The 19,431-nt window shown below is 43.1% G+C and overlaps 1 protein-coding gene and 1 long non-coding RNA gene across 26 annotated transcripts in view; one reads left to right on the plus strand and one right to left on the minus strand.

The window, feature by feature from the left end:
- Positions 1–8,943, plus strand: part of LOC139756152 (neuronal acetylcholine receptor subunit alpha-7-like) — a 586,121-nt gene extending 577,178 nt beyond the window's left edge. For all 23 annotated transcript variants that reach the window (XM_071675307.1, XM_071675320.1, XM_071675306.1 and 20 more), the window contains one exon: positions 932–8,943. In XM_071675307.1, the coding sequence (XP_071531408.1) occupies positions 932–1,057 (126 nt within the window). In that variant the 3' untranslated portion in view covers positions 1,058–8,943. The remainder of the gene's footprint in view (positions 1–931) is intronic.
- The window catches only part of LOC139756155 (uncharacterized), a 113,507-nt gene extending 96,217 nt beyond the window's left edge, over positions 1–17,290 (minus strand). For all 3 annotated transcript variants that reach the window (XR_011714279.1, XR_011714280.1, XR_011714278.1), the window contains exon 1: positions 17,153–17,290. This is a non-coding gene — a long non-coding RNA (uncharacterized lncRNA). The remainder of the gene's footprint in view (positions 1–17,152) is intronic.
- Positions 17,291–19,431: the final 2,141 nt, after the last annotated feature.

The raw sequence follows: 19,431 nt of genomic DNA on the forward strand, positions 1-19,431 counted from the left end.
AAGGTAGAGCGACAGAAGTTGTTAGAGATGCCCTTATCAAAAACCAGAAAAACCTATCAGTGGATGGCGGGGAGAGGTTATTGCATTATTTCTTTTCTCAATAAGGGAACGCTTTGCCTCACGGATAACGTGCCTGCAATGATGGCGGGCGATGATAAATGCCGAATGGGAGTAAGAGGAAGGAGAGTTTTTCCTATCCCGATATGCCTTATTCCTTGCCTGTTCGAACCAGACTGTGAGAAGGTAAAGTGTTACTGTCTCTATGGAAAATGTTCAACGAGCTTATCTAATGTTCTCAGAGTTTTTATATATACACACAAGTTAAACGCTGTTCAGAAAGTATACCTCTAGTACTTTACGGGAATACTGCAGCTCCTCCAGTTTGTAGTACAGCAGAAAATTATCGTCTACACCTGTCTTGCAACCCAGACTACATTTGCCTCAAGTCCAACAGATGGAAGAAAGAATTTGTCCTTAAACAGTTAGCTACGAACTAGGATTTTGGAGAGGGTAAAGTTTTTGTGGACACCACCATCGTATTTGTTTGATTATTTACTGTAATCTTGGCTTATCATTGTGTGTATTTTCTATTTTCTATTCTTCCTATCCTACTCATTTCCTTGCTCTTACCCCCTAAACTCCCCCCCCCCCCCACCCTTTCTTTCAGGCCTATACCATTATCATCTTCCCACAGCAAGTAACCACATGCCATGCTTCACCGTGTTCTTCATGTGTTTATGTTATTTTAGTCTGTGTGTGACGTGTGTTCGCTGTGGTTCATGATGCAGCCACCAGTTTGTGGCACCTGTTCTCCTGTCATGCTCCACCTTCTTCCTCGCGCGTTATATCACTTGTATGATTGTGTTCTCACTGTTCCATGCAGCTGTTAACCAGCGTGGATGACCCCCTGTTCTTCCGTTTCCTCCTACAGGTGGCGAACGATTGGAAGTTTGCAGCGATGGTGGTTGACCGCCTCTGCCTCATCATCTTCACTCTCTTCACCATCACCGCTACCATCGCTGTGCTTCTTTCGGCGCCGCATATTATCGTTCCATAATAACCAGCCAGCCGGATGAAGGAATCGTTGGATCCGACAGCGGTTCGTGATGCACCCTCGACTCTGTCGGTGCACTTCACGATGCTGTGGATCCAACAGAGCTATATGCGTTTCCCTCGCATATAGTTCCATCATCTGGCTCTCGGTTGCTCCGCCCACTTTGCTTCAGCACCTGCTGGTGTCGACCTGTTGGGTCCTCCCCCATCAGGCAGCGAGCAGTGGGCTCACCCTTCCTCGTTCTGGTCACGATGCTTCCATTTTGTGTGCCACAGGGCCGGCACATTCTCTGGCTCACGGCGACAGTGTGTGTGTGTCACACCTTCGCTCAAGCCCCACGCCCTCGTGAGACTGCCACGGCCCGCCCACACGCCCACGGCGGCACCACCAGGCCCCAACGCCTGCACTGCCCTCTTGCCACACCCAGTCATACTACTCGACTCTGTCCCCACCGCCACCAACACCGCCGCAAGCACCCCACTACACAGGGGCTTGGCTGAGGACGATCGTGGACCCAGGAACCCAACGGTTGTCTGGTCACACTCACCTCGGGAAGCAAGAGTGTTGAAGAGGGCGAGGCAGGAGTGAGGTGGGCCGCAGGAGTGCGTGTGTGTGTGTGTGTGTGTGTGTGTGAGTGCGTGTGTGTATGTGAGCGTGTGCGAGTGTGTGTGTGAATGTGTGTGCGTGCGTGTGTGTGTGAGGGGCTGTGGGCGCTAGCATGTGCAGTGGGCCGGTCAGGCGGCGCCTACACCCTCCCAAGCTACCGGCGTCTTCTCCCGGTGGGAGAGAGCGGAGGGGGGCGGGCGCTCCCATAGTGAACTACCATCATCACCACGTGAATCAATGCGCCAAAGATAAGAGCGTCGTCGACCTCTGTACAGCCAAACACACACACACATGTTTGCTCCCTTGCTCATGCGACAGTATTATGTGATTTTGAGATTACTGTAGTCATCAAATGATTCATTATACAACTTCCTTAAAAAAGGTATTATTAAGGTTCATCTTCCTTTATCTTAAGCTTTTCTCCCCATCTCCCCTACCCCCAGCAAGATGAGTCTAGTGCAATAATCTTGACTTGCCTGGGAGCTGGTGGCGCGGCCAGTCAGTCTCCCCATCTCCCCACACCCTACCACCCCTGGCACCTCCCTCCCATCACCCCCAAGCCTTACACAACTCCCCCCCACCTCTCAACACCCACCCAGTCTTACACCCCAAGTCCTCCCCCAAGTTTGACACTCCTGCCTCAGTCCTTCCCCCCTCCTCCTCCTCCTCTTTCCCCATCCTTACACTCCCCCACCACGCCCCCAGTTCTTCCCATGCTTGACGACACCCCCCCCCCCCCCAACCTGACACCCCAGCACATGCGTCGCGCTTCAAGCTCCTCGGCGAACACTTTGCGTTTCAAAGACGGAATGTAAACTTTCCTTCCCACTCAACATGTTGATGTAAATAAAAGTTTTGTATTAATTTCTGAACTTAGAATGGTTATCAAGTGACTCATTATTTCCACTTCTGAACTTAGAATGGCTATTAAGTGACTTTTCCATTTCTGAACTTAGAATGGCTCTTAAGTGACTCATTTCCATTTCTGAACTTAGAATGGCTATTAAGTGACTCATTATTTCTGAACTTAGAATGGCTATTAAGTGACTCATTATTTCTGAACTTAGAATGGCTCTTAAGTGACTCATTATTTCCATTTCTGAACTTAGAATGGTTATTCAGTGACTCATTGTTTCCATTTAACAAGAAGATAACAAACCAAAAACTTTCACGAACTCAAGCAGCAAAACCAAAAGGAAATTTAGATGATAATGATTGTAGATAAGGTTATCATGAAAGCGTGCAGACGCAACTTTAACCTAGGCACTGTGGATGTCCTGTCATATTTTTGTTTCCCAATTTTCTATGACCAAAATAGTGACAATAATTTCCCTTGGACAATAATGCTAATACTATTTTAGAACAAAAAAACCTCCCCTTCACCCCACCACCCTCCCCAGCGAATAGTATACTTCAGACAACCAATGCGTAGATAAAATTTCTATTCACAATCATAGGTTTACAAATGTAGTCAAAAAGATCTTTTTTTTCTTCCCTCGATTCACTCCCAACTCCTCCAAGTCCCATGTGGAATAATGATATGGTGTTAACACTTGAATACACCCAGTCCATTCCCTGGGTGTGGGGAGTGCAAGGTTTTGTGATGTCCAGATAGGAGACGGAGGAGTTGCGTGTACCTGTAGTGAACAGTTTCCTAACAGTTACGATGCACCGGCTTCCCAACATCCTGAAGGAGGTCAATCCACCCCATGGGTTCCTTCAGCAGGAGGTCAGCCACAGTGATGTTCCTGACTGCGTGCTCCAAACTGTTCCTTGCGTCTCCTGTACAGTCTTAAAAGAAAACGGGGCTCCATTTTAGCATCATCAAAATATCAAAGGTTTATCTTTTTCATGGATGTTAGAGTGAGTGCGTAGGAGCACGCGAGTGTGTTTGCGCGTAGGTGCCCGTGAGAGTGTGTATGTATGTACCTCTCCCTTTCTCTCTCTCTATCGCTCTCGCTCTCCGGGCGCCCAACGAGTGTGTCTTGTGTCCCAAATATAAAAATCGTCGACATTGTGATGTTTTTTCTATAAAAAAAAATGCTACTACGTTGATCTCTTACATCCAGACGATTGTTAAGCGTGCGAGAGAACGTGTGAGTACGTGTGTGTGTGAGAGAGAGCGCGCGAGTGCATGTTAGTTTCAATCGTTGTATCTTTATCACTAGTGTAAAGAGGAGAGGAAGCAATTGCTTCCATGATTGAGCCTCTAAGGTCTCTCGGGCTAGAGACCGGTTGATAAGGAGGGCTGGGTAATGCAATCAATGTAGTTAGGAAGATAAAACAAACCTTTCTTACGTTAACTTAGCTTAAGCTCATCGAACCAGTTTCATTTAGTTTCCTTTGACTATAAGTGGAAACCCTGTTTACCTTCCCAGTGATATATATATATATATATATATATATATATATATATATATATATATATATATATATATATATATATATATATATATATTACTTTTTTTCTCGGTTCTCCAGTCATTAACCCTCATTTGTTAGCATATGTTGTGATCACATAAGTCTGAGCTATGATCACATAGGACTAAGGTGCGACCATATAGATCTGAGCTATGACCACATAGATCTGAGCTATGACCACATAGATCTGAGCTACGACCACGTAGATCTGAGCTACGACCACGTAGATCTGAGCTACGACCACGTAGATCTGAGCTACGACCACGTAGATCTGAGCTACGACCACGTAGATCTGAGCTACGACCACGTAGATCTGAGCTACGACCACGTAGATCTGAGCTACGACCACGTAGATCTGAGCTACGACCACGTAGATCTGAGCTACGACCACGTAGATCTGTGCTACGACCACGTAGATCTGAGCTACGACCACGTAGATCTGAGCTACGACCACGTAGATCTGGGGATCGTAGCAAGAGAGCACACACACAGTGCCTGAGGTGTGAGCACATAGGTCTGGACTGTGAGACATATGTTACCCCCGTCCCCTATCCCGTATATTGTGTCTGGCAGACTGATTGGTCTGTCCTTGTGTTTGATCGCTGTACATACGGGTATCTCGCTTCATCTGGTAGTATTTCCTATTCTTACAATAAGGAAGGTTCTTGTTGATAGTTTTAGCCATCAAAGTTGTTGTTAGGCGTTTTGACTTTTGATTTTGTACCTATCACATATAAATATATAAATATATACATATACATTATACATATATGAACTCGCTTTCATAACATAAAAGATGATAAGGAAGTTTAATTGCTTTACTGGGGAGAGAACAGGTTGATGGATCATGTAAAAATAACAACCCCCCACCCACCTATTCCTGATCTCTCGCTATGTCATCATTAGTCATCAACTTGTTATAATTTCTTTATTAACTACATTACTGAAGTGTGAGCATGACCCCCCTCCCCCTTCCTCCTCCCCCTCCTCACAACCACAACCACTTCCAGCGCACAGTCACCCTCGTCTGGCGAGAAAGCCACTTCTCTCACTTCACATGGAAAAGGGACTCGCAGCGACAGTCCATCAACTCAAAAAGGAATTTGCGCCAAGCCAACGAGAGGTGACTTGCAAGGGAGAATAGGGGTCATGTTGAAGCTGCTGAGTACAGGCAGCATTTTGTGTCCCGATGGTAGAAATTTCCAAAAGAAGTGTATGATGTTCCGCATATAATAATGTTGTCCTTAATCCAGTCATTCTTCACAACGCCATAATGTCTACTTATATTTTGACATTTTCTGTCATTCTCTTTGATTTCATGCAAATCTGGGATACACCTTGATGTCTGGGTTATTTGTTTATCCCTGTACATGATCTGTTTACTGTGTGTTGGTATTTGGTAAATCCCAAGTGTTTCATTTAAGGTTATGTAAATCATTTATTTCTTCCTCTTTGATTCTATGTAATTCTGTCCCAAAATAAGTACTGCCTTTTGTATGAGTCCCGATGCAGCGCCTCAGTAAAGACATCCCAAGCGCAGTGGCATTAAAAGGCCAAGACTCCTGGAAGAAGCCATTTAAAACCAGAACAGTAAAGCAATTTTGACTTCCTAACAAGACTGTACCATGTAAACGGAAGGTTGCCTTATGTGCATGTATAGAGTGATACCTGGGTTATGGACATACAACATCTTAGAAAAGAAAAAAGTTAAAAAAACCACTTGGACAATGGCAGGATATGGACCTAATACTCGAGTGGTTTGAAGAAGAAAGAAAAAAGATTTAAAAAATACGTAGATAAGACATTGTAGAAGGGCAATACACAGGAATGTAGAATGAAACGAGAGCATATCTATTACTACTACTTCAGGGGTGTTGACTACAACAGTGAGACGGAGGAACATTTTTCTACTTCACATTGGTGACCAGTGAAAGAAAACGTAACGTAGTGTACCCAGCTAACCAGGTACGGAGTGTGTGGCCTTGCCAACAGGAGAGTACACATGCTGTCAACGAGAGGCACATATATGAATATAACAACGGCAGCACAACACTGTGATAGTGACGATTTATCTGAAGTGTGTTAAGGCGCGGTTTCTTCTTCACGTTTTTTCCTCTGTAGAACCACATAATGGGCCCGCCCCCTTTAACAGACCACATCCTCAAAAAAAACTTCAAAAAAAAAGTAAGAGATAAACCAGCGGAAAACATTGGCTGCGTCGATGAAGATGATGATGATGATGATGATGATAATGATGATGATAATGTCCCCTTAACGCTCTTGATTGTATAGCAACCGCTGTGTGAAGCGGGTTCCCTGCTAGTTGTATATGTAATATTTCTTCTACCTTATAATTTGTCGTGATAACGATATAATGGTAAACCATGCTTTACAAGACTCAGGCACTGGTCGAAACCCCGCCTGGCAGAGAAGCCTGGTCGAGGTCCTGTGCCTGAGTGAGCTCCTGCATTATCAGGAGCCACTTTGACAATCCTGTATGTAAAGGGTTAGGATATAATTGCTACTGTTAATTAGTATTAGTTATTTAATGAGAACTAGTTAAACGAGCTCACAAACCTATCATACTAACATTAATTATACAATTGTTACTCCATTTTTTAAAAATAATTCTTTCGTTCGTTTTTTGATTCTGTTTTTGCTTTTGGAACGGGTGCTTTGTTCCTCGTAGTGTATATTAGTTATTGCGGCTCACTCAGTGGCAGGAAACACTGTACATATACTCAGTCTGCGACCGATCTCGAAACCCACCCTTCCTCGTTGTCCCAGACGCCGCCCTACCCCATGTGTCCCCTTACAGCTGCAGGGTACGGCAGGAGCCGTGCCAGTGGGCTGCAGTCGGACTACCACACCTTCTCCGCCTCCTTTTCCTCCTCTCCTCCTCCTCCCCACTGACAAGATGATCTGCTGTTTGTCAACAAAAACAAAAAAATAAATGGTTCTCGAGTCGGGCAGGTCTGCAGTAGTGATGATTTTTCTTGTCGGGTCTGCTTGCTGGTGCTTGCCGGGTCTGCTTCCTGGTGCTTGAAGCGCAATCGAAACACTAGTTTGTTCTGGAGACCAAATACTACTTTTCCCATCCTAATCATTTTTTTTCCCCCTTTTTGCCTCTTCGAGGCGAAGACACACAAAAATATAAAGAACCTCGTTAGAGATTGATTGCATCAATAACTTCTTTTCACAATGCTGAACAGTTTACATCCCAGATTGTGTTACTGCTAATTATGAGAGTCACAAAAAACGGGCCGCGGAAGGGGCCTCGTCTCCCTCACGCACTCTGAGCATCAAGAACAACTTAATAAAAACATCTCAACGTTAGCTATGTGATCTCCGAGATGCCCCTGGGGAGGGGGATGTAGGTGTGAACTGGTCTTACCCACGGGGGTGGAAGGTAGCACTTCTGTCCCCTGTGGTACTACAAACACACACCAACCCCCCCTCTGTGTGGCTCTCTGCCTCCCCTCTTGTTCATTATGGGTAAGCTAGACGTGTTCTCTTGTTAATTATTATTATCCACTGTGAATAAAAATCACTTGCGCCAAGACCATCTACCTTATACATGATTAGATTCAAGTCACCGGCTTGATGCGCGGATACCTCAGTCAAATCTATTCCACTTCATCATTTTTCAAGCGTTTGTCAATGTACATCACGATGTATGATAAGTCTCAACCTGTTAATCCCTCAAAAAACGACAAAATCTAGAAAGTGATTCTCCTGACATATGCTTTAAGATATGTAAATATATAAATATATACATTATTAGTCCTTTAACAGAACTCAAGGTCTTCGAGGTCATCTCTGTGTGACAAAGATAAGCGAGAAGACGATTCACAACTTCGCCCTTATGCTCAAGGACGACAGAGGTCAAGTCGAGGCTCACTTGAGGCTAGTTGTTCCTGGAGACGAACCTCCTCCTCCTCCTCCTCTTTAGGAGCGGTTTCGTGGGCCGGGAGGAACAAGAAGGCCCACCGAGCCATGCCTCTGGACCCTCTTCGTCAAAAATATAATACAGGGTGGAACCGTATTATCTACCAATGGTTTCTTGTGACAGCCTAACGAATGACGCGTTCAGAACTATTTGTTGTTGGTGGCTCTATGCAGGTTTTGATGGAGAGGTGGTGAAGAGATGGTGGGGTTGTTGGCGAAGAGACGGCGAGTGTTGGTGAAGAGAGTGACTCGATACGCGATGCAGCATACTGTTGCGTTGACGGAGCGATGATGGAGCGGGAGATGCCGGCTTCTGAGAGTGTGTGTGTGTGAAGGACAGTCTGTGAACCACTTACAGGATCGAAGACCATCAAACTGGAAGGACGTACAGTACCAGAAGAAGAAGAAGCAGGGGGTTGAGAGGTAGGGGGTTAGAAGAGAAACGGAGAGGTTGATCCAGGAAGATGATTTGCCGAAGATGTATCCAAATGGATCGAGAGGTTGTAAGGAGGTGGGGAAGATTTAGAGACGGAGGGTTGTGAAGGATATTTTAATTGTAGAGACGGAGGGTTGTGAAGGACATTTTCGTTGTCGAGACGGAGGGTTGTGAAGGACATTTTCGTTGTCGAGACGGAGGGTTGTGAAGGACATTTTCGTTGTAGAGACGCAGGGATCTGAAGGATATTTTCGCTGGTAGTGATAACTGGCCTGGCATTACGAGGACCCAGACCTTGTGTTTGAGATAGTTGCTGAGTATGTGTCTTGCTTTCTTCAATACCATTGCTATATCTGCGTTGTCAAAACAAAACAAAAAAAAAATCATAATTTGGTTCCACATGTGCAGAGAAGTTGCCATTGTTTGATTTTTATCTGTAATTTAGATTTTCAATAAAGATCGCCGACTTCTGATTAAAGCATGACTTTTATTAATAACCCCCAAACTTGTGATTCACTAGTTCATGGCGTCACGAATGTTCTTTTACATTCCTAACGCCATGAACAGGTTCTGGTTACATTCCTCAGGTGCTCTCATAGCCGTATCTCAACAATCATGTAAGGAGATATGTGCTGTGAATATGTACACCGGATATGTAACCAGCACGAGATAGTAGACCTGTTGATAAAGACAATAATAATTTGGAGTGGACTAGCTCAAAGGCATTTTGAGCGAGGATTTCATTTTTCTAAGTCATGCCTACAACGGCGGAGATGAGAACCATATTTCGATATGGGAAAAATTTCTCTTCAAACTGACCTAGAATGAGTAAGGCGTGACTTGAGTCTTATAAAATCTTATAGATACGCAGACCAAGCAGACCCTAAGGCCCAAGCTAGGTGGTCTCTGGCCTTAAAACGACTGAAAAAGATGCATTTCCCTAATACGCAATGGAAGGAAAGGGAAAGGTTCCCTCCCCACCCTCCACTCCCCCTCTAGCACCACGCCAGATGGAAAACGGGAAGAAAAAAATACCTTGCAGGAATGATAATTCTAAATGAAAATTTGTATAGGAAAGTCAGGTTACACACATGACGCATCCCCACAACAAGATGCGAGATGGAAAGGTTGACTCAAACGCGAGTTGATGGTGATGGGAGACAGCTCAGAACCACAGCTCACGATGTTGTCAAACCAGTATTACCAGGAAATGGCTAATGTATCTAACTCGTGCGTAGAGCTATGTCTATCTGCGCATATGTCTATCACTCCTCTCTCGTCTTTTTGGTAGCTAAAACAAATGACACCGGATGAAGGAAAAGCAGATGAAGGTAAGGTAAATGAATCAAACCAACTTTTGCAGACGACGAAAAACAAGGTAGAAAGAGAGCAAATCATTATAAACATCAGTAAATATATAATGTTTCCTTCATCATGGAATGTGTGACACGTTCTTTCACATCAATGATCAAACCAGTTGTGTGTGGTGGCACCAGCAACAATACTATTGTATCAGCGAGTCAAGCAAACCTCTTCTATATACAGCACGCGTTAGCAAGGTAGCGCAAGGAAACAGACGAATGGGTGGCCCAACCCACCCACATACACATGTATATACATCAACGCCCACACGCGCACATATACATACATACACATTTCAACGTATACATACATATACACAGACATATATACGCATGTACATATTCATACTCAATTTCTTAACGCACTTAATTGCAGTTTTCCGCGTCAGCGAGGTAGCGCCATAAAACAGACGAATAATGGCCCATCAACTCGTATACACGTATACATACATAAGCGCCCATACACGCACACACACATATATATATATATATATATATATATATATATATATATATATATATATATATATATATATATATATATATATATATAAACATATACACATTACATACATATACACATGTACATATTCACACTTCCTTGCCTTCATCCAATCCTGGCGCTACCCTACCCCACAGGAAACAGCATCGATACTCCCCGCTTCAGCGAGGTAGCGCAAGGAAAACAGACAAAAAAGGCCACATTCGTTCACACTTAGTCTATAGCTGTCATGTGTAATACACCGATACCACAGCTCCCTGTCCACATCCAGGCTCCACAGACTCTTCCGTTATTTACCCCAGACGCTTCACATGCCCTAGTTCAGTCCACTGACAGCACGTCGACCCCGATATACCACATCGTTCCAATTCACTCTATTCCTTGCACGCATCTCACCCTCCTGTATGTTCTGGCCCAGATCTCAAAATCTGTTTTAATCCATCCTCCCGCTTCTCCTTGTCCCCTCTACCTCTGATAGATATATCCTTTTTGTCAATCTTTACTCACTCATTCTCTCCATACGCCCAAACCATTTCAACACTCTTCTGCTCTCTCAACCCCACACTTTTTACTTACACACATCTCTCTTACCTTCCATTACTTACTCTATCAAACCACCTCACACCACATATTGTCCTCAAACATTTCATTTCCAACACATCCACCCTCCTCCGTACAACCCTATCTATAACCCATGCCTCGCAACCATATAACATAGCTGGAATTACTATTCTTTCAAACATACCCATTTTTGCTCTCAGAGATAATGTTCTCGCCTTCCACACATTCTTCATCACTCCCAGAACCTTCGCCCCCTCGCCTACCCTTTGACTCACTTCCCCGTCCATGGTTCCATTCGCTACAGAGTCCACTCCCGGATATCTAAAAGTCTTCACTTCCTCCATTTTTTCTCACGTTACATCCCAATTAACTTGTCCCTCAACAGTATTGAGCCTAATAACCTTGCTAATATTCACGTTTACTCTAAGTTTCTCCTTTCGCACGCTTCTCTAAACTCAGTCACGAGCTTCTGCAGTTTCACACTCGAATCAGCCACTATAGCTGTATCATCTACGAACAACTGATTCATTTCCCAGGCCCTCTCATCCCCAACAGACTGCATACTTGCCCCTCTCTCGAAAACTCTTGCATTTACCTCCCTAACCTTCCCATCCATAAACAAATCAAACAGCCATGGTGACATCACATTACCCTGCCGCAGATCGACTTTCATCCAGAACTGCTCACACACACACTCCTCTCTTGAGAAAAACTCCTCCCTCTTTAGAATAGTTTTCCTCCCACACCATATATACACAAGACCTTCTACAGAGCATCTCTATCAACCCTATCACATGCCTCCTCCGGATCCATACATGCAACATACAAATTCTTCTGTTAAGCATGCCTCACGCATATTCTTTAAAACAAACACCTGGTCCACACATCCTCTACTACTTCTGAAAACTCATTGTCATGGACAAGCATGACCATCAAAGAAAGAGGCCCTGGTATAACCTATTAACAGGGAAATGAGACTATACTCCCAAAAATACAACCTCGCCAAATGTGACTATGTCTGTTCAGCCCCATGTGGATGGAGTACGGTAACACCACCAATATATGTCTTATTCTTATCCTTGACCATCGTTTCCCACGTTTGTGAGGTAACGCTAAGAACAGAGAAAAAAGGTTACATTCGCTCACATCCATTCTCTAACCATCATGTGTAACGCACAGACACCACAGCTCCCTATCCACAACCAGGCCTCACAGACCTTTCCATGGTTTACCTAGTTTAGCCCATCGACAGCACGTCGACCCCTAATACAACTAACCACCAATTTCCAATGACAAATCTATTCCCACCCCTTCCTCTCCTCCTCACACTTCAGCTACCTTTATCCATAGATCAATCTCACCCGCTTAGCAAATATAACACTGGCAGAACACACACACACCGAAATACCCCGACCAACACTAAACAGCGGCCTTCCCAAGTCTGCCATACGTTCTACCCCACCAGACATACACCCATAAGACCTAAACAGAAGAGAGAAAAGTGTACTGGCCAGCCTTCACACAGAACATGGACACAACGCCCCAAAAGTTCAGCGCATATGATTTCTCATCCGTATATCATCCAGTCTCACGCTTCATCAACATCCTTAATTTAGCCAACAACAACAAAAAAAAAAGCGCTTTCAACAAGGACGTAAAAAAAGAATATAACCCAACGTTTTCCCCCGACAATGTACACAGCAAAGAGTCTAATCAGACAAATCCACTCGCCATTAATAGAAATCAGAGAACAAATCCAAGCTCCAGATGACACCACCACTGAAAAACAACTGAAAACTGGCACTCCTTCCTAAACGTAACCACCAACTCCAGCGCACGTTGAAGAACATCCACAATTATCCCACCAATCCCTCCTACACTCATGAATCACTCCTGACCCATCCCAGTGACGTCGCTCCTCTCAGAGAACGCGAAAACGTACTCACGAGACCACTCAGAAATCAGACCAAAATAACCTCTACACTAAACAGGAAAGTCATGGAGAACCCACACAGGATCCATCTAGGAATAACTTCCCGCCCTCCCTGCCCTCCTAGTGACACAGGCAGTGCAAATGAAAACAAAGAATTCTCCTGTAAGGGCCTGTCTGCAACAGGCCCTGGCAATATAAAACGCTATGGCTCATTTGCAATCCAGCACCTATAAATATCTTCAACCACTCCTGACTATACAACAAAATCTCTAACATCCGGAAACTTGCCAGCATGATACCAATCCTAAGACCTTCCACAATACCTAACTCCTTGTCCTCCTACTGCCTTCAGACTCCTCCACCATTTTATACACTGACCTCACACAACATGCTTCAGATTGCTCCAGCTAACCACAGTCGCCCCCATTAACCCCCCCTCAATCGCCCCACCCCCCTTCCGCACAATACTATTGGCAATAGATATCAACAAAGCGTCCAACACCCAGGACAGATCATCTTCACCGCCATAGAAGCAAGCCTTCACTCACTCTTTCAACCCCAGACATACACCAATCCAGCTCATCCTCTAGTCACCTTGAACGGACAATCCCTCCCACTTAACAAAAGACAAGCCATTTAAAGTATCACATACGACACACACAACATTTACTCCCACAACAATAACACCAAAGCAACACAAACTAAATACTCTCAGAACACGAAATGGCACAAGATTTGGAAAAGAAAAAGAATCCTTTGACTTCCTCTATAAACATCTCTTCCGCTCCACTCTGACAACGCTTCACCCGCCTGGTCTTCCATCTTCTCAAAAGCAAAACAACAAAACTGCAAACAACACAAGATAGTCCACTCAGAACAATCACAGGCTGCTTAGCAACAGCAAACATTCAACACCTTCACAATGAAACAAAGATCCTTCCAACACAGTTCCACCTCAACATACTCTGCATTCGAGTCAATGCACCAGCGCTAGGCCCCTCCCACTCAAACCAGTCCATAACCAGCCACTAACCCCCGAGTAGAGATAAAAGCTTACCCCTTCCTCACTTCAGAAACCTCTACTCAGTTCCCCCCCGCCCCCTTCCCGCAACCACCACCACAACCAACAAATGAAACGCTGATAAAACAATATACCCTGTTATAACCCGTTAAGCACTAAACAACCAACCTCGCAGCTCAGTCTAAAAGCTCCAACTCATCAGAGACAACACTCCCTAGACAAACACGAGTCACGCTCCGTCTGTGTGGTCTGGACATCACCCATCCCGACAACTCCATACACGTAGTTTCAACACATCCCTTCTTGCCCACGATATAACTGTGTGATCCGTTTCTGGATGAGGTAGCAAGAGAGGTATTGCGGGGGTTTTGGAGTGACAGGTCTTTAGTCTGTCGGGGGTTGGCGGGGGGTGGGGGGCCAGGGAGTAGAGTCGAATCTTGTTTGCTGATAACACCGCGCTGGTGGCAGATTTGAATTAGATAAAACAAATTATTGCGTTTAGTACTGAGGAGTAACAGTCTATTTAGCGCGTAGTTTTGAATGGAGAAGACTTGGATTAACTGAAGTGTTTCAGACACCTGAGACTGGACTTACAAAGGAATTCAAACAGCAACGGACGACTGGGTCCTTTCGAGACTGTTTGCGATGAGAGTGGAAGAAAATAACAAACTCACATTACCGAAGTAAATGTTCTAAGGCATACGGATAATTCATGGAGAATAAACTGCAAATTCTCAGTGTGACTTAAGGAGACGCTAGTAATGTAAGTCTTGGACTTGAAGCGAAGTATTTGTCAAGTCTATTCTTAAACGTAGCGATAGTACACCTCTCAACCACTAATTGGCTCATCACTCCATTTGTTAACAATCTTTATAAGAAGGTAATTCGTCTCACTCGACGCAAAACGTATGCCTACGAGTTTGTACCCATTTACTATGTGGATACAAACTCATGGGCAAACATTTTACCTCGAATTGGAACGATATCCTATACAGGGGGCGACGTGCTGTCCTAGGGTATAAAGTGACAAGGGAATATCAGAAAGGTCTCTGGGTCTGTTTATGGATAGCGGGTTCCGATGCATTATCGTCGTATCTAAACTAGACTTTCGGATGATTATTGACTGAAGTTACAATCTCAGTCTCAACGTAGTGACGTTTTCTTTAATTGGATAACATCCACCCCACCATCACATTCAAGACAATGGGAAAAGAAGGCACACTGCCCTTTCTTGATGGCATCTTTTGGGAGTTATATATCATCCCAAGTGGTTTATGAACAAAACTATGAAGACATTTTATGAATCTGTTACGAAAAATGTGACAAATGAGGATAGGTCTAAATGTTTAGCGTTGCCCTATTCCACCAGCTTAGCTAAACAAAGACACGTTCTAAAAAAAAAAAGAATGCTTCTCATGTTGCTTTCCACGACAATAACACCAACAGTAAGACCTTGATGAATAGTAGGCTAAATCATGCAACAATTGGGTGTTTACGCCGCCAAATGTAAGGCATGTAAACATATATATATTGGCCAGACAGGTAAACCTGTAACGGAGAGCTGTTATTGGTACAGTCACGCAGTACGCAGGGATGACCACAAAAATGCGATCGCTAAACACTGTCATGAAAATGATCGCTCCGTAGACCTTGAAAATCCCGTTATTCTATACCCGTCTGCTGATTATGCCACACGTAACGTCAATGAATGTGTTTTCATTGCTGTTACAAAGAACTTTAATCTGTCCCCCATACAACTTTAATGCCCATCCTATCAACCAAATCATTATGACAGAACTGACAAAAAAAAAATTTCAAGACACACCCAGCTACCCAGATTAAACCCCGTCACGTGAGCCGCTCCTTCATCACTCTCCCTTACAACTGGTTTACTGTGGGTCAAGCGGCCAGTGTGTTGGTTGTGCTGGTAAACGGCGGGACTCCGGTGTGATGTTGAGATTTAGATACCTGTGTTAAGTACTGCCACCTGATGACGTGGAGACAAGGTGTGATGTTGAGATTTAGATACCTGTGTTAAGTACTGCCACCTGATGATGAGGTGGATTGTCTCCACGAAGCATGTGTTACGTGTATAGAAAAATTACATGTTGAATAAAATTGTATGAACTCCTACTGAAGTGCGGTTTCACTAACTTTCATCACAAACTACTTCGATCATATATAAAAACCCTAAGTAAATGAATTGATCAAAACTTAAGCAAACTTAATAACGAACAATCTTACTTTACCTGAAATGCATTAAAACGTGACTTGTATGGATAAACAGCAGCAACACATCATGGTATTAAAATCCAACAATGCACACTTAAAAATTTCCTAACGTTAAAGCATGTAAAAAGTACTAGACGATTCTATCCTCTGATAAAACTTAACAATAACTATCGATACCACACCGTCGCTTGCACTGGGTTTGTCGCTGTGGAACAGGATGGACCCCTGTTAACAGCTCGGTGTTTGATGAGGTGGTTGGCTAGTTGGGTGTCTGGGCTTGAGGCCTGTCAACTCCCTGGGTCATTAAGACCCTCAGCGTAAGCTAAAGCCACTAACCGAATAGTCCTTAACACCTTCTACCAGCGTTAAAGATATGATTCTCTGATCACATACTACGCATGTCGTCCATGATGAGCTTAATGGCCTGTATAGAGAACCTTGCTGACGTCATGGGTAGTTATCCTCGTGATCGTGGTTTCGTGTGGCTCAGAAGGCCGGATTGCTACCGAGCGCCCAAGTGGGCGTCGTGAGGTGTCGCTTCTTCTTGCCATTATATAAAGCATTACAACTGTTGCATTTACACACTCGTAGACGATTGACGGCTTAAAACCCCGCTGAAATCACTCAACTGAACTTTGACAAATGATCGGATCGTCTTACTTTAAAACCTAATGATAACCTGTGGATAAAACTCCCGTAATGAAACAGTTTCTTGCTCAGGTCATAATCACCCTTCCCAGTTAACTGGGTTTCTATTACATCCTTAAAGTCATAGGAATACGTTTCGTACTTAACATGTGTTTATGAAATTTAAAAAAAAATCGATAAATATATATCTTTTTAACGAGTCCGCTATACTGGAATTTTATTTAATCTAAACTTGCATGAAATGTGTGTGTGTGTGTCTGTGTGAAAAAGATTAGCCTCAAGTTGCCTTATTTCGATCAGGATACAACGCAGCAAATTTCTTCGACACTGTGAACGAATTCCCGGACACTCTTACCTCGAGATAACCAAATCTGGGATCAAAAAGTTACCTAAAAGTTATCTAAAACTACATCATAACCTTTTACTTACGTCTACAGCTTCATATGATGTCCACGACGCACAAGTAGCCACAAGCTCGCCAGCGTTTGAGGGCTTTGCACTGACGAAATCAGAGGCGTTACGTCACGAGATTCTGAGAGGAGTCCACTCACACCGGCGGCGTCTGTTCCAATACTATCTCTTGGTCGTTGCTTCAAACTGAGCTTCGTTAGCGTTCAGCTAAACTTTTACAAACCTGGTAAAAAAGTCACGGCTATACTTCACATTTCGTACGAATACTTGATAAATACAACAGAATAAGTATTTATATCTAGAGAATAAATCTAGATGGAATAAGAAGAGGTTAGTCTAAAAGTAACAGACGTTATGTTGCTGTGACGAAGGTAATGTAAATCACACTTACGGCATTGTATACGATGGTAAGGTGTTAAGGCCATTTAACCCACATTTAAATCGTTTAACATGTAGAGCGACAAGCATTTTGATGTCTAATTCATTACCATAATCCATCATTATAGCAAAAGTATTGGGACATAATTCATGACTGGATTTTGGACATGTTCCTTAAACAAATAAAGAAGTGGGTTTGAATCACTCCATATCAAACAATTCAAACTTGGGTTACATTGCAATATGACGACTACCATACCATAGTATTCAGTATATACCCTGAGCTACATTAGGTTCCGCCATGAAAACATTCCGTTTTCTGTCATCGTGGAACTCGGCTCTTCCAATTCCAACTAGATTGAATTCTCAACTGATGAATACAAGTTCGTTGTCTTTATCAAGTATTTGCACGAAGCGTGAAGTATATTTGTGGCTTTTTTTTTGTGTCAGTTTTGTAAAGTTCTGTTAAAACGTCAACGAATCCCACCATGAAATAACGACCAAGAAAATTATTTCGTATTGAAACACGACTTTATGAGTGGGTACTTTCCAAAACCTAGAAAGACCTTATAAGTGCTTAGTGTTACTTGGATCCTCTGCGAAACCTCGTAAGTATGATCTGACAGTAAATTTATAATCTTAGATGATTCAGGTATTATAGAAATTTTCTGTTAATCAATATTTATGTATGATTTTATGTTCACATAGAGAACAAACATTCTCAAACCCTGGAAAACAATTTGTTTTGTGGTACGTTAATGTTCAGTGAAATTGTAAGTGTTATTCACTTGTTCATCTGATACATTTCAATTCGTTTTGATAAGCTTTTTTGAAGAACGTTCGTTCAATTTGTATGGATCATCTCATCATGCAAAGATTTGTTTCTTTTGACAAATCAGGAAGAGCAAATAGATGTTTTAATTGTCCAGTTGTAAACGTGAATGACTCTTATACCCGTAGTGCTTTGGGCCGTTGATCCTTCAGTTCGTATATAAGATATACGCTTCATGAATATGAGTCCCCGTAGACTCGTAGGAATATATATATATATATATATATATATATATATATATATATATATATATATATAGGGATATAGGGATATAGGGATAGGGGATTAAGAATACTTCCCACGTATTCCCTGCGTGTCGTAGAAGGCGACTAAAAGGGGAGGGAGCGGGGGGATAGAAATCCTCCCTCTCGTTTTTTTTTTTAATTTTCCAAAAGAAGGAACAGACGGGGCCAGGTGAGGATATTCCAAAAAAGGCCCAGTCCTCTGTTCTTAACGCTACCTCGCTAACGCGGGAAATGGCGATTAGTTTAAAAGAAAGAAAAAAGAACATATATATATATATATATATATATATATATATATATATATATATATATATATATATATATATATATGTTTGATGATAGAGTGGCAGATATAGGGTGTTTTGGTCGAGGTGGTGTACAAAGTGAGAGGGTTAGGGAAAATGATTTGGTAAACAGAGAAGAGGTAGTAAAAGCTTTGCGGAATATGAAAGCCGGCAAGGTAGCAGGTTTGGATGGTATTGCAGTGGAATTTATCAAAAAAGGGGGTGACTGTATTATTGACCGGTTGGTAAGGTTATCTAATGTATGTATGACTCATGGTGAGGTGCCTGAGGATTGGCGGAATGCGTGCATAGTGCCATTGTACAAAGGCAAAGGGGATAAGAGTGAGTGCTCAAATTACAGAGGTATAAGTTTGTTGAGTATTCCTGGTAAATTATATGGGAGGGTATTGATTGAGAGGGTGAAGGCATGTACAGAGCATCAGATTGGGAAAGAGCAGTGTGGTTTCAGAAGTGGTAGAGTATGTGTGGATCAGGTGTTTGCTTTGAAGAATGTATGTGAGAAATACTTAGAAAAGCAAATGGATTTGTATGTAGCAT

The sequence above is a fragment of the Panulirus ornatus genome, chromosome 20, assembly GCF_036320965.1.
Source record: "Panulirus ornatus isolate Po-2019 chromosome 20, ASM3632096v1, whole genome shotgun sequence".
Lineage (NCBI taxonomy): Eukaryota > Metazoa > Arthropoda > Malacostraca > Decapoda > Palinuridae > Panulirus > Panulirus ornatus.